At 37.7% G+C, this 16,699-nt stretch overlaps 1 protein-coding gene across 1 annotated transcript in view; it reads left to right on the top strand.

Annotated features, from left to right (window-relative positions):
- Positions 1-4,065, top strand: part of uggt1 (UDP-glucose glycoprotein glucosyltransferase 1) — a 45,703-nt gene extending 41,638 nt beyond the window's left edge. The window contains exons 37-40 of the mRNA XM_079819839.1: positions 27-141; positions 256-372; positions 1,170-1,335; positions 2,587-4,065. Of these exons, the coding sequence (XP_079675965.1) occupies positions 27-141; positions 256-372; positions 1,170-1,335; positions 2,587-2,612 (424 nt within the window). The 3' untranslated portion in view covers positions 2,613-4,065. The remainder of the gene's footprint in view (positions 1-26; positions 142-255; positions 373-1,169; positions 1,336-2,586) is intronic.
- The last annotated feature ends 12,634 nt before the right edge of the window (positions 4,066-16,699 follow it).

Genomic DNA, 16,699 nt, shown 5'->3' with positions numbered 1-16,699 from the left:
TTGATTTGATTTTGTGTGCTCCTCAGTGCTCTATATGTGGTCGATCTGAAAAAGTTCAGGAAGATCGCAGCTGGAGACAGATTGAGAGGCCAATACCAGGGTCTGAGTCAAGACCCCAACAGCCTGTCCAACTTGGACCAGGTGGGACGTTCTTTCTTAGATTGTTCTCCTGTATCGGTTCCCACATAGAAAAGGCTTTATCAATGTGGAGCGCAATCATGTGTGCCCTTCATTGATTGTTTTTTCCTCTTTCAGGATCTGCCCAACAACATGATCCACCAGGTGCCAATCAAGTCACTTCCTCAGGAGTGGCTTTGGTGTGAGACCTGGTGTGATGATGCATCTAAAAAGAAAGCCAAGACTATAGATTTGGTAGGTCCATTGCTTTCTGAACACAATGGGTCTCATTCACTAATAATTGCGTACAATATTCGTCACATTTTGAACTTCTCACAAAAACGTACTGCCTAATTCACAACAATGAATTTGTTCGTAACCTTGTTCTAATGTTGGTTAATTCGGGGTATTCTAAATGAGTGACCGTGTGCCCGAGGTAAGTCATTTACATAAAACATACCCAATCCATGTCTATATAAGGGCATTCCACACACCCTTTTCTTTCCTCACTCTCAGCGAACATGACGCTCTCTACAGACGCATTCTCGCCAAAGAGCATGCACAGAAAGATCCTGAGTGTCATCCTCAAAACAAGTACAAATGCAATAGACACCTTTTATACGGACATTGAAGACCTCTGATTAGCCAGCTTTACATGCACGTATCTGCGTTTTTATGCAGAGCTACCTCGCAGCTTGAGCTAACGCACCTTTTACTATTTTATATGCCGTATACAGTATAGATCTATATCTATCTATGTTTCGTCTTAACATCTTTATAAGGCCAGAGGTTTTAGTTGTTCTTACATTTTCTCTACATTTAGAATATATTTTAGAATGAAAGTTATTGATGAATCATGATTTGTTTTGTGAAAATGTTCGTACGCAGAGTTCATGCACAAAATTGTGCGTACACATGCTTAGTGAATGAGACCCAATGATAACGGTAAATGGTACATTTCTGTCACAAAAAGCAACTACAACTGTTTTCAGTGTTATTTTGTTTTCCATGTTATGTTTGTCGACATTGACACTTGTATTTGTCTGTTTTAGTGCAACAACCCACAGACAAAAGAGCCAAAGCTGAACGCTGCAGTGCGAATAGTAGCCGAGTGGAGCGACTATGACCAGGAGTTAAAGAGAATCTACAACAACTTCCTGGGGGAGAAAGAGAGAGGCACCACAGACAGCTATCAGCAAACAGACAGAAAACACCCAGGTGAGACCAATCTGTCCTCTTCCTTTTTCTTTGTGGAAGTGATTGTCACTGAGATGTTTTAATCTGTTGAATGGCACTTTCCACGATTATGGTACAAAATAGGAATTTAAATTCTTACAAATGTTCGTCAACTTCATGAGTACAAGCTTATTTTTTTCAAATAATTTTTCTTTAATTCTTTTTTTCTTTTATGCAACCCTGTTACCAAAGTTTGCGGCAAGTCTGCACAATTTAAAATGTGATTGTGTTTTTACAATAAACATGAAATAAATAGCAAAATTAAAATATATAAAATGTAAATATGACATACATAAATACATATGTAAACATACATAAATACATTGCTTTGTTTTTTTGTTTTTTTATTATTTTATGAGTTTCAGGGTCTACGTTATGTTATTGGTGTCGCAATTAAAATAATGTTGCTTTGTTTTGATGGAGGAAAATTGTTATTAACTTTTTGGTAATTAAAATGACTAGAATTCAACAATTCAGTTTTCCTTACAATGAATTGAATATCTATTCATCATATATCAAAATTATGACATTATTATACACTACTGTATCAAAAGTTTGGAGTCTATAAGATTTTTTTAATGTTTAAAAGAAGTTTTGCTCACTAAAGCTGCATTTATTTTATAACAAAGTACAGTAAAACATTAATATTATGAAATATTACCATTTTAAATAACTTTCTATTTAAAAAAAATAAAACCAATTTAAATGTGATTTTTATTCCTGTGATGGCAAAGCTGAATTTTCAGCATCATTACTCCAGTCTTCAGTGTCACATGATCCTTCAGAAATCATTCTATGCTAATTTGGTGCTCAATAAATATTTCTTATTGTTACCAATGTTGAAAACAGTTTAATATTTTGTGGAAACTGTGATTTATATATATTTTCAGCATTCTTTGAGGAGTAGAAAGTTCAAAAGAACAGCATTTATTTGACATAGACATATTTTGTATCATAAATGTCTTTACCTTCAATTTTGATCAACTGAATGTGTTCTTGCTGAATAAAAGTATTCATTTAATTCAAAAAACAAATCTCACTGACCCCAAACTTTTAAATGGTAGTGTATAAATGTTAATTTAATGTTTATCTAACATATATCTAGTTTTCTCTTTAAAAATGTAATAGAACAACAAAATGTAGCCTAATTGTGGAAAGTGCCAAATACCTTCTTCTAATTATTTTCATAATTTGTGCCTCTTTCTGCTCTTCCTCACTCTTTCTCTCTGTCAGGTGGTGACACACACATAGAGCTTTGAGCTGATGCTCTGCGACCGAAGAAGAGGGGACTCTGTTCAAAGAGTCGTCTTTTCTTCACCCTTTTTAAACCAAGCCTATCCTCCAGGAATGGGTTGACATTCGTGCTGAACTTGACTTGAACAGAATTAATGCAAAATTCCCTCTTTTGTACCTGAATGTTTGTGGAGGTTTTGGGTAAACGACACACACAGAGGACATCTCCCCTCTCTAGGCACTTTTGATGTTTAACCCCCGTCTGGGCCTGGTACAGTTGCATTCGCCATAAACAATACCAGTTCCACTAGAGCACTCTGATTGGTTAAAGTAAGTACCATAGGGAATAACTTAATTGAACAAGAAACTGCATGTGCGCAATTTTAATATTAAAACAGATTTGATAAACGTCCCTCTTAGCTGTAATATCAGGCACTGACTCGATCTCGCGAAAATGATTATTAAATCATGAAACAAGAAATGCAGACTGTTCATTTAAAAGCCACCCATGGTGTCGAAATGCCACGGCAACAAAGCGATCTCATAATAGTTAGACTTTAAAGCACAGCACAGTTCAGTGAGAGAATCTTTTGCTAAACAAGCCATCTCTGGTCTGTTTTGTGGTGTTTCCATAATGTTAAAATCGCATCACTCTTCAAAGAGACGCATCAAAAGACCTTTTAACTCAGGAACAAGCTATTCCGTCGATTTAATCACCGCTAAATAATTTTTTTCTGTTCTGCAGAAGGAAATTTGAATTTACTGATAAATCTCTGTGGGCATTGAAAAGCTCCAGTAGTGTTGTCACAGCCTAATGTTTGTTCATGCCTACTCCACATTAAAATGATTCATAATGGCATTCAGTAAATGAAAGTCAGTCAATGGTCCTTTTAGCCCTACAGGATTAAACTGATGTTTTTAGAAGATCACGAGAGGGCAAAGAAACACCAACTTGCTCTAGAGACGCTGCTAGCCGGTAAGGCTGTTGTTAAAATTTAGTTTTTGTTAGTTTTATTTTAGTATCACTGGATTTCAATAACTCATTTGGTGCGGTCACCTTTTTTTTTTTTTTTTTTTGGGCCACGTCCATTTCTGTGGTAATGCTCTTGTATGTTTGAGAATGACCACTAGCTTCATACATTTGATCATAATCCATGGGCTGGGGTTTTTCTCTCTCCTGCATTCAGGTAATATAGATGTGCGCAGACTTTTTCATCTCTGGTTATTACCTGGAAATCGCCATTAGATCCCACAGTCTGTCCGATTTTAAAGTGAAAAGCGGGGCTTGTGCAGTGCCTTGTGCTTCGTTCTGTTTGAGAGGTACATTACAGTGTCTTGTGGTTTATCTACTGTTCTTTTACGGAGTACACTCAATATGGGGAAAAGGGACTGATTCAGTCAAAACTATGATCCTTTGGAATTACTGTAAGATTAATTGTGGGATGACAATGTTTTGTAATAAAAGATTTACCAAATGGATGCAGTCTGGTGCTAATAATTCAGTTATTTCAAATATTATTTAAAAAAAATAATAATTATATTTTATTATCATTTAAAGATTTTGAACTCTCTTTTAGAAATAAAGAAAAAACTCCACTCATTGCAATGCATTATTCTACCAAGTGATGGCAGCACAATCCAGTAGTAAAACTATGACCATAGAGAGATTGATGATTATTACCTTGTTTTAGATGCTCTGTCTCTGGCACATTTAAAGGGATAGTTAACCCCACAATGAAAATTCTGTCATCATTTACTCACCCTCAAGTAAACCTGTATGAATCTGCTGAACACAAAATAAGATATTTTGAAGAACGCTGATAACTCAAACGTTTCTGCTCACCATTGACCTCCATAGTGTTTTTTTCTATACTATGGAAGTCAATGGGGACCAGCAACTGTTTGGTTATCAGCATTCTTCAAAATATCTTCCATTTTTTTCAACAGAAGAAAAAACTTCATGCAGGTTTAGAACAACTTGAGGGTGAGTAAATAACTAAACATCCCCATTGTTTATCATGGAAACTGGTATAACACTTTTAAGCACAAGCAAATCCAACCATGTTTTCAGCCTTTGCTTGGATGTGAAGAAAAGAAAGATGCATCCTATCTGTGCCTTCTCAACATCTTATTGCACATTCAGTGTCAAATATGCCATGGTAACTTTTGCCATTTTACTATGTACATGAAAAATTCATACCAAACTGTTCATATTTAAAACTTGAAATCACTCCTGTGTGTGATGCAATTTCTTGTTATTTGGACAATCACTTACATCGGCGGGACAGTGATCTATCATTGATCATTAATGTTTTTTTTTCAGAACATTTTCTAATGTTTTGACATTATAATATCAGGCTCACAAATGATCTTTAACAATGCAGTTATGTAGACAAATAAGAGCTCATTTCCCCTTTGTGATGAAGTCAATTAAACTCTTCAAACCCTATTTATTGCACTACAAAAGTGTCCTTGACTCCATTCAATGGTTTAATGACTTGTGAAGGGTGCAGATGGTTAGAAGTACCACGGTATTGCTATTATTTGGACTCCGTAATACCATGGTTTTTGGACATGTGCATGATATTGTTTTGAAATACTTTTGAAGAATCGTGTACAGTAAAAATGCTAGTGTATAGTCATATGTTATCATTAGTACCATGTTATTAGACTACTACCATAAGATTAAAAAAAGCAGTGATTCATTAAATCAGAAGTGACAGTACAAACATTTATAAATGTTCATATGTATATACGTTAGAAAAGTTAATGAATGTTATTTCAAACAAATTATGTTGTTTTAAAAAGTTTATATTCAATAAAGAATCCTGAAAAAATGTATTGGTTACAAAATTATTAAGCTGCACATTTGATAATAATAAGACATTATATTTGACATATTAGAATGTATATAAATATGTATAAAATATATATTAAAATAGAAAACCATTATTTTAAATTGTAGTAATATTTCGCAATCATATAATTTTTTTTGTTAAATGCAGCCGACTCCAAACATGTGAACTGTACTGTACATGTTTGAATCACTTGGATGGGTTTTATTATAATGACAATGATCTAGATTCATCGCGTCATTCCGTTTCGGAAGTGTGTGAGAAGTTTTCAGTTATTTCAGTGGTGAAATCTCCTGACAAGGAGCATAAAGAGTTACTGTTTCTATTTACAGAGGAAGAAAAAACAAAAAGTCTGTCAATATCAATTGAGAGCGGAGCAGTGGAGCCAGAAAGAGGATCATTTACATGTAGATGATAGTTTTAGCCTGGATCCACTCTTTCTCTCTGTCAGTTCATAGTTACCATGACAACGCGCATGCCATTTATTTCTGTACATTAGGCGCAGACTGCTCGTCCTCTGCTTTGGCCGCTTTTTTTCTCCAGACCTCTTTTTAGGAGGATGAATTTGCATCTAGATGAGTTTGTGCTGTCTGTCCTTACCCCACTCCCGTCTCTCTCTCTCTCTCTCTCTCTCTCTCTCTCTCTCTCTCTCTCTCTCTCTCTCTCTCTCTCTCTCCCCATGGTTTTATCTTTCCTGTCTTTCTTCCCTTCTTTTGTGTCCTTTACTCCGTTGGTTAGTCGAGTCTCACTGCTGTCTCGTTCCTCTCTGCTCGCTGGTCATGGTGATCTCAGGCCTCACGAGAGAGAGAGAGCGAGAAGTGAGGTAGCGGCGTCATATTGGACGAGACGGACTGAGACGGACAGAAAATGGGCAGCCCTCCTGTTGCTGGGGGAGACTCCGTGGCTCCAGAGCCGAAACAGAGGGAGGGAGAGCGTGTCTCTCCGTCTCTATCCAGATGGCACTGGTCAGCCGTCCCTTACTCTGCGGGCACATTAAAACGGATCACTGATAGTAATGACCAACACCCACATCTGTTAAGCCACGTCCCTTGTCTGGGTATACAGGCATCTTGATGCCTTCTGCCCTCGGTGCCGGCTACTCTTTGATCTCGCTAACGGCTGTCGGTCTAGGCCAGGAGGCTGTCCGTGTGCCGCCTGTACCCATGTCGTCCTCAGCCCAGCAGGAGAACAGTTTTAGTAGTCTTTTGCCAGCTGGGACTGGGCTTTATCTCGTTTGCTGCAGTGAATTCACAGAGTTTATTGATAAATGTTCAACAGCCAAGTAGTCTGCTGAGCTCATGTGGCACACACAAATGGAAAGAGATTTGGACAAATTGCAAGATACAATCTGATTGCCAGGTTCTATGCCATTGTGCAGATTTGATCTGCCTTAGTGCAAGAGAGTCAAAACCGTTATTGTTAACCAAAACTATTAAAAATAAACATACGCTGCCTAGAGTACTTGATTCTTGCATTGTCAATACAAGATCTTTATCAAAAATAAATATTGTGATGTTATTTCCATCAAGATTTTTTTTCAAGATCTTGTATTGACAATGCAAGAGTCAAGCACTCTGTCAAGTCTCCTCCAGCACATCCCGAAGACTTTCAATGAATTTAAGATCTGGACTCAGAGGTGTCAATTCATGTATGAAAATGATTTTTGAGTCTGATTGAACATTGTCATTCTGGAATATAGCCATGATGTGTCTTCTTACATAGTTGTTTAAGAAATGAAAAGCTGCACACTCCATCAATTAGGGTAAGAAGAACTGTTGCCAAACATATAATTAGAATGTGGCAACTAACTGAACTAAGCACTGAAGTACTAAAATTAAACCAAAACTGAAATTTAAAAATAAAATAAAAGCTAAATTGAAATATAATGATAAACACACAATAGTCAAAAATAAAAGTAATACAAATAAAAGTTAATTCAAAATATTAACAAATGTACTTTTGCATCATTAAAGCTACATTGATATTTTCCCCCATCTAGCGGTTACAAGGTATATGACCATCCAGTGAATATCAGTTTCTCTTCCTCTCAATTCCGATTTCGTTTGAACTCCTTCGGTGGCCGATTTAGTCCAAGATTAACATGGCTTCCAGTTCGACCTCGTCCACATTCGACACTGTGCCATTGAGTGTTAAAACGCGAAAGGCGAAGCTTGAATTCACGGGTATGTCCCTCTTTGGCTGATGTACTTTCAAGATGGAGGGGCAACATGGCGACCGGCATTCGAACCCATTACCGTATGTATTTTCAATGGCATATTATAAACTTACGAGAATACTTTATTAATTGAAAGAAGTAAATATACATTAATGAGCACATATATTTTTGAAAGAACTAAGTGTTTTTAGCTAAGAATAAACTAAAAAAGTTACACAGTGTAGCTTTAACCTAATTTAAATGTTCATATTAGTGCTGTCAAATCAATTAATCGTGATTAATCACAGTTTTGAATGATGCAAAACACTTTTCTGTATGAAAAATCAACAGTTATTATGGATTATGGTGGTTGCCTGACTGCATTCTGCCAAGTGTAAAGTTTGGTGGAAGTGGGATTATGGTGTGGAGTTGTTTTTCAGGGTTTGAAAGGAACTCTTAATGCTTCAGCATACCAAGACATTTTGGACAATTTCATGCTCCCAACTTTGTGGGAACAGTTTGGGGATGGCCCCTTTCTGTTCCAACATGACTGCACAAAAGTGCACAAAGCAAGGTCCATAAAGACATGAATGAGAGAGTTTGGTGTGGAGGATCTTGACTGACCTCTAACCTGATAGAACACCTTTGGGATGAATTAGAGCGCAGACTGCAAGCCAGGCATTACTGTCCAACATCAGTGCCTGACCTCACAATTGCGCTTCTATTAGAATGGTCAAAAATTCCCATAAACACTCCTAAACCTTATGGAAAGCCTTCCCAGAAGAGTTGAAGCTGTTATAGCTGAAAAGGGTTGGCAAACTCCATTAAACCCTACGGATTAAGAAGTTCATGTGCATGTTAAGGCAGGCTTCCCAAAACTTTTGGAAATATAGTGTATGTTTATATTAGTGCTGTCAAATCGATTAATCGTGATTAATCACAACTAACATAAAAGATGTGATTAATCAATTTGACAGCACTAGTTTATATGCTATATGTTTATGTAGCAAATACAGCTCTTTTTAAGTACTGTTTCAGTTTCAGTTCACTTCAGACCAGATCCTTGGTTTTGTCCAAAACTAGAACTATCTGCTTTGCTGCTCAGTCCTAATGAACTCAAGTGAATTGTAGTGAATATTTAATGATGAAAATGGTTATTTTTATATTTCAAAATATATATAATATGATTAAATACAATTATACGTCAGACATTTAAAAATAAATTGATTTACTTATTACGTAATTGATTCACCACTCATGGTGAATCACACATACCTTGATGTCTTTCTACCGTTTTTTTCAGGTTGCGGACACAGCCATTAAGTGGATGAGTTGTCATGCTAATATAAAGAGCAGTTCTGAGCTGATGACTGCCCATTGTGGTAAATCTTGAGGAGCAAAATGTGGCATCTGTTTGCCTTTCATGCCATGACTATCCTGACCCAGCCTTCCTGTTAAGTCTCTCATCCATACAGGTGCCTTGACCTCTGTTTCTAGCCTTCATCTTCTAGCAGGTTGGGTCAGCAGGTGATGGTACACCCTTGCTGCACTCCTCCACAACCTTTCTGTCATTCTCACTTCACAGTTTGGCTCTGTGTGTCCTATTGTCTTTTCTATAGACCTTATGTGCTGGTCAGTTGTCTCTGTAGTAGGCTAAAACGGCTAGGTGTTTTATTCCTTCATTTTAAAATATACCCTTCTCAAAATGTACTGATGGCATTTCTATATAATGAACGAGCAAACAACATTCTCAGACATTTGTTTTGCTACTTTAGCATGCAGCCATGTTCATGCTGCAGTAATGTGGTGAGCCATTGGGTGGCGCTCTTACTCTATGAGCCACTGACAGCAAACAATCCAAGAACATGAAGAACACGCTAGGTTTTAATAGTTAATTGTTCAAAGTGACTCAGATACAAAGCTTATGGCGGAGGGAACAAAGCAGTGTACTTTTCTTTTGATAACATCAATTCAATGTCTTTTAGGAGTTCATTGCTATACATTGACATCTTAGACCGGTTGAAGGATGTCTATGTTGTGTCTTTTTGGTTTGTGAGTGGTTAATTCACACATGCACCAGCAAACGCTAACATTTCCAACCTTCTAAGCTGTTGGATTTTGTTTAGTCATTATCACACTGCCATAACAAACACAATGATCTGACAAAACCTTACAGGTTGGTGTTCATTGTAGCAGTCTGAATTAGCCTTTGGCTACAAACCACAGAACAGACTCTGCTCTATGTTTAGATCATTAGCCTGAGGTCAGCGATGGTGTGTTCACACCAAGAAAACCTACAAATAGTCTATAAAGCTGCCCGTTAGCATTCCCTGCTATACAAACATTTTACCAATTTGTGTGTTGCTTGTAAAAGTTGTTATTATTTGACAATGGCTAATGGCTAAATTTGAATGTCCAAGAAAGATGCTTTTTATGACCACATTTACCAGTAGTGCCTAACAGGGTCTTGCTAACCAGCCAAACCTTGTTTCCTTGGTTAACACATTTAGTTAGTGATGTGTGTGTCAGCCAGTAAATATATGTGCGCACAGTTGATTAGACAGGCTATATAGTCTATGAGTTTTCACTTGATTAGCCAAGACGAATAGGTTTTGGTGCCAGAAGTCTCATTAGGATCCCCATGAAGCATTTGCCGTCAGAAGTTGGAACACAGCATGTTGACTGATGACTTCAGGATCTCACTGCTGATTAACCAGGTCTGTGAACCCTTCCAGAAATCAAGATCTTCCTCATTGATAAACTGGGCCCATTGTTAAAGAGATGGTTGCTTGTTTGCGCACCATAATTGCCATGCATGTTCACATTTTCCTGCATAGCCAGTAAATTCATTTGTTATGAATCATCATAAATGACCTTAAATTGTGTATTTGAAGAGTTCAGATGCATAAGCCTCTAAAAGCCACTTCGGTCAAAAATGAGATCACAATACTGAGTGAATGCTCTCCGCATATAGTATACGTTCATAAAATACTTTGACTTCAAACCCACTAAATCCCAGTCTCAGCCCATTCAGAAGTACCGGTTCTTAGGTAGAAAGCTATACACAGAAGCCTGACAAAAATGCTTATTTTAAAGAAAAACGTCAGACGGACTTAGAGGCTTTTGCATCTGAAGTCTTCATTTGTTTTTATTTTTATATTCAGAGAGCCTGCAGGTAACATTGAGAAAATACACAGACCGGTCGGTTCCGCAGACTAAAAGGTAATGGCGCCCTATTTTGTCCTTGCTCAATCAGATTGACTAGATATTATGACTCCTCAGTTGGGTATACAGTGGCTCCAAAAAAGTATTTACAATGTTTGCATGTCTTTGCATTCGATAACAAAATGTCAAAACAAATGGCATTTATTTTGAAGAAAGATAGCACAAATTAAGTGTTCAAGGAAACAAAATAGGTTCAAAAATAACTCAGAAAAGTGAGGTTTGTTTTGAGCATCATCTTGCATCATTTGTTTGCAGTTTGATTCAATGATTTATTAATATATTGCTAACAAAAGTGTGCCTTAAAGGGTTAGTTCACCCCAAAATGAAAATTCTGTCATGATTTACTCTCTGTGCTGTGTGCACTGATCAATGTTCATATGTGAATAAAAGCCTAAATTAAATATGTTTATCACATGCTTCTTCAGAAGACTTATATTAAACTACTCTATTCATATGGATGTCTTTATGCACTTTTTTTAACCCCTTAACTGTCACCCCCCTTTTTGAGAATACACATGAAAATGCACTATCCAAACTTAAAGGGCTGTAGAATACTTTGTAGAATTCAAGAATACTTTGGAATATAGACCTAAGTTTGGTATTGTTTTAACTCTCGGCAGATTATTGCTGAAGTGAAAGCAATTCAAAATATGAAAGTATGAAAAAGTTATGGAAGTTTAAATTTACTGTAAATAAAAAATACTGTACTAAATATTTTTATTTTACATAAAATATATATTTTACAAAAATGTTTTAATCTAAAATCAAAGCCATATGTCTAACCAAGTTGTGTTCCAAATTTGAAGTTGATATCACACAAATGTAAGTTCCCATTCGATTTTGTTTAGGCGCAATACCAAAAATAGCCACGAGTGTCATTTAAATTCCATTGATTGTTTTTTTTATGCATTTTCCTGTAATTTTCTGTCCAAATGTCACTTCCATCACAAAACGGTCACCAAATATGGAACCTTGAGACTCAGACCTTTCTGACGATATGTGTTTTGTCAAGATTAGAAAAGATTTTGATTATAAAGTAGTTAAAATAAATGTTGTAATATGAAACATGACACCGCCCACTAGGGGAGGAGCCTGCTAAAAGAATTTAAAGTACCATTTCCATGGTAACGCAAAATCCAATTTCAAAACGGTTTTCACAGGAAGAATTTTGAGTTTGTAAGCTTTCGAATTATACTTATTTTATGATAATTACTAAAATATATGATATGAAAAAAAGCCGATCAAAAAATAGTGCCAGGTGTCAGTTAAGAGTAAGCGACATGGACCGAAATCTCTTGGGTTTCTTTAAAAATATCAAAGATGAAATAAAGCCTTGTGGGTTTGGAACACCATGAGGTTAAGTGATTGATGACAACATTTTCATTTTTTTAGGGGAACTAGTATAAATTAAGTTGAGGGCCACTATATCAATATTTTAGGTCTGATCAGATGTAATCAAACATATGAAAAAATAATCATAATATTATTGAATATGAGCTCATTTCAGGCTACCCAGGAGAACAATACATGCAATGAATACAAATTTTACATAAAAATAAAGGCACAATTAAATATTGATCATTTGATTCAGATGTCCACAGAAAACATGTACATCGTCGCTGTCTGATGAAAACCACGTATGTCCATTTTGCCGATTTTGAGATTTTTTAACGGATTGAATGTCCAGGTTCATTTCCGTATACAGTATGCGTCACATATCTAAATGGCCAATGAAAAGTTGTGAAATCATATCATTTTCACGTATATCCATTTGGTGTCAAAGCTGTCAATCACGCCGCGTATCTCCCCGCCCTGTGGAAGCATCTCGCCGGTCTCGTGAAGTTGTTTCATCGAAGCTCAGCACTGGATAGCCGAAAGTACGACATTGAAGCTCTCCACAGTTTAGTTCTAATCTAGTTCTTCACAGATTAGTTTGCTTGCTAGTATGTAAATAAACTTGGTCTCATTGATAAGATTCAGCCTTTTTTTTCTTAGTCAAACTGATCAAATTATAGCCTGTAATGCTACTGTCATGATTGTCACTAGAACATGCCTCACTCATACTGCTATCACTGCTTGCCAGAGGCTGAGAATGTCCAGCACGTATTCCTCTGTCAATATGAAACGCGACTTGGCCATTCTAATTAATGATCGGAAGAACGCGTATCGACCACCGTTACTGTAAAATATGCACGTATGTCCATTTAAACTCAATTTTGGTAAAATGTGGATTATATCATTACACTGGCAAGAATATGGTTACATGTAAAGATGCCGTACCAAGTATGACAACGCTACATTCAACTGCTTTTGAAATACGGTGTTTTTTTCACTTCCTGAAAAGTAACCGTTTTGGACATACGTGAGTTTCATCGGGCAGCGACGACATGTCACTTTCATCAAATGTGTGTGTGTTCATAGTATTCCGAAAAATCGAAGGCATGGCGGGGTTCCTCAGCGTGATTCCCTTTGTCAATCTGTTACGAAGGTACACAAAAGGACATTGTAAATGCATCTGCAGTGAAAAACAGATTCAAATTAGAGAGAAAATCGGATTAACATTGATTGACATCCTCTAAGAAGTGACAACCGTCAATTAACAGTGGGTAAGGAGGCTGTGGCATGGGATGTGTTTTGCAACCTCACGCCCAGCAGGTGATTGGCAACACTGCATCCGACTGACCTTCAGCAGGTGTTGAAAGAATAAAGAGGTTTGCACGAACCCGTCTACCACACACACACAGCCCCCTCTATCCTCCGGCGTCCCGCCTGAAGCACAGTCAATACTGATAACTCAGCCCTGAGCTTGTGTTTGCACGCTTTCCCTGCCCTTGATCCCCTGTGTCCTCCCTGGTGTGTGTACTTGCTGTCCTGCTCTCTCTCTCTAGAACGAAGGAACCAGGGCCCTAATGACTCCATCCAGCCTTGTCGGCACAACAGCGTTTTAAGTACTTAAATGAAATATGGATTTTTTTTATCTTTTTTTTTTATGTTGGATGACATCCCAACTCTGAGGAGAGTTGAATTGAAATATCTTTTATTTCCCCACCACAGTGCAAAGAGGGTTAAACAGGAGGTTTAGATTAATTAATCATTTCTGCAATGAAAATCATATTATCAGTATCTGGAAAGGTACTTATGGTCGATGCAATGTTGGGAAATAAAAAATTACTGAATAAGGCTGAGGAAAGGATGTTAAGAGTGTTAGGCCCGGTTTCACAGACAGGGTTTAGATTAAGCCAGGATTAGGCCTTAGTTCAATTAGGGCATTTAAGTAACTTTTATAAACATGCCTTAGAAAATAACAGTACTGGTGTGCATCTTGAGACAAAACAATGTCAATGACATATTTTAAGATATGTCAGTGCAAGTAGCTTTCAGTTAAAACAGCTCAAACATCCATTTTAGTCTGGGACTAGCCTAAACCTTGTCTGTCAAACTGGGGGTTAGTGTTTTATAAGTTTAGCTCTCATTTCAACCCAGATGAAAATAAGATTTTCTCAGTTGATCTCTCATAGCTCAGGAGTTGTATCAATTTCATATAGTTTTTCATTTTACATCTCTTAGGAGAGACAAAATCAGAAAAGAGTTATTGATAAACACCGACCAGGCATAACATTATGACCGTGAAGTGAATAACGCACCTGTTAGTGGGTGGGATATATTAGGCAGCAAGTGAACGTTTTGTCCTTAAAGTTGATGTGTTAGAATGACGTGGGGAGCACATGGCACCAGGATGCACTGTGGGAAGAAGGCAAGCCGGCGGAGGCAGTGTGATGCATTGGGCAATGTTCTGCTGGGAAACCTTGGGTCCTGCCATCCATGTGGATGTTAGTTTGACACATACCACCTACCTAAGCATTGTTGCAGACCATGTACACCCTTTCATGCACATGGTATTCCCTGGTGGCTGTGGCCTCTTTCAGCAGGATAATGTGCCCTGCCACAAAGCAAAAATGGTTCAGGAATGGTTCGAGCACAACAATGAGTTTGAGGTGTTGACTTGGCCTCCGAATTCTCCAGATCTCAATCCAATCTAGCATCTGTGGGATGTGCTGAACAAACTAGTCCGATCCATGGATGCCCCACCTCGCAACTTACAGGACTTATAGGATCTGCTGCTATCATCTTGGTGCCAGATACCACAGTACACCTTCAGGGGTCTAGTGGATTCCATGCCTTGACGGGTCAGGGCTGTTTTGGTAGCAAAAAGGGGACCAACAGAATATTATGCCTGATCAGTGTATAGTAAGATATGACTTGTGTAACTTGTAGTGGGACTCAAAGCATTGTGTGGATTATTTTAAGGAGGCATTTTTTGTAGCGGTCTTAGTTTATAGGCCACATGATTTTAGAACATGCCAAGATAAGATGGTTTTGATTTTGATATTTTTAAATATTTGAGTAGGAGAATATCTGCGCACAGTTAGCGACTTTGAGATCTCATCTAAAACTTTAGAAGAGTTGTAGCCTATTGAAGCGCACCTGAGAAACAAGATTTTTTTCTCCATTTATTCTTAATTGATATATCTCCACAATTGAGATCATTTGTGTCCTCTTAACTTATCTCAGAATCCTCTCAGAATGCTTTTGTCTTCATAACGCCATACAGAGCTTCTGTCTGCTGAAGAGCTGCCGATTAACAGGTGTGTGGAGGGAAAAGTGAAATTTGGCAAGACATGAAAGGGAAAACGGAATCAGACTGGTGATGCGGTGGCAGACAGAGGAGCAAGTGTAAGAGGGCATGAAACATGCATTTCTTGCCTACCCTTAGATGCTAAATGAAAGCACACGACTCATATAAAGATGGAAAATCAGCACTAATGGCTTATTTCACAGGTTTTTCTCAGCCTGTGGTTTGTATCTGTCTGTAAGAGTCATTCCAGACACGAGACTATGTGTGTTTCAGTCATAAATATGCCCAAGTGCCATTTAAAAAAATAAAAAAGGGAGAAGAGTTGCTGCCATGCACAACCATTGATATCGCCAGTCATTTCTAAGGCTTATAGCATCACAATGACTTTTTATGTTTAAATATATCTGGAATATCAGGCACTAAAATGGCTCAGTATCATTTACCAGGTTGAATTCAGGTATAAATCTAATGCTGTTCCCCCTTCTTCTCACAGAGGACAAGACATGGCAGAAGACCTCAGCCGTCCCTTAGATCAACCAGACATCAATCTACCGGCTATCAGAGGGGGGGCCGCTACCTCCACGGACACACTTCCTGCTTTAATGTCTATCATAGCTTTGAGAAAATCTTCTGAAATCATTGGAAGGAGCACAGGAATCAGAAGGTGGAGGTGAGGCTGAAAGTTGTGGGTGGCTGTGAAGACGGGACCCTTCCATCTGTTCTGTGAAGCTGACGGTTTATTCCTCCCTCTGAAATCTCTCACTTTCTTCCATCTCAGGTTGTACCGCTAATAACTTCACAAGCTTGATGGATTAAAAGGCTATTTTTATAGGATTTAGTCTACAAAAAAACTTTAGTTCAGTGCTGGTTCGCTTATGATTTATGTTGCAATGATGACAATAATAATACCACTGTTTTAGCACAAAACATAAATCTAAAATACCCGTTAAGAGGACTAACACTCTGTCCTTGCCTGCGCAAAGAATCGTTTTGAAATGGAAATGAGCATATGGATATTTCGTCATGGCTCTTGTCAAGGTGGAGACGCCTTTCGCAATGCCTTTTAACAGAATCATTGGCACTTTAAGGTTGCTTTTATGCATTAGAGAAGGATTTATTACTATATGCGTGCAGGCGTTGGCCAGTGCAACATGATCAGGCTAATAGAGTTATTGACACCCCTCCGTATGGCCACACTCTTTCAAGCGCCCATCAATCCATCCATCACTCCCCTTTAAAAAG

This window comes from Gobio gobio (assembly GCF_949357685.1).
Source record: "Gobio gobio genome assembly, chromosome: 6".
NCBI classification, from domain to species: domain Eukaryota; kingdom Metazoa; phylum Chordata; class Actinopteri; order Cypriniformes; family Gobionidae; genus Gobio; species Gobio gobio.
The sequence above is the reverse complement of the archived record's forward strand: the minus strand, read 5'-3'. Positions and strand labels throughout refer to the sequence as shown.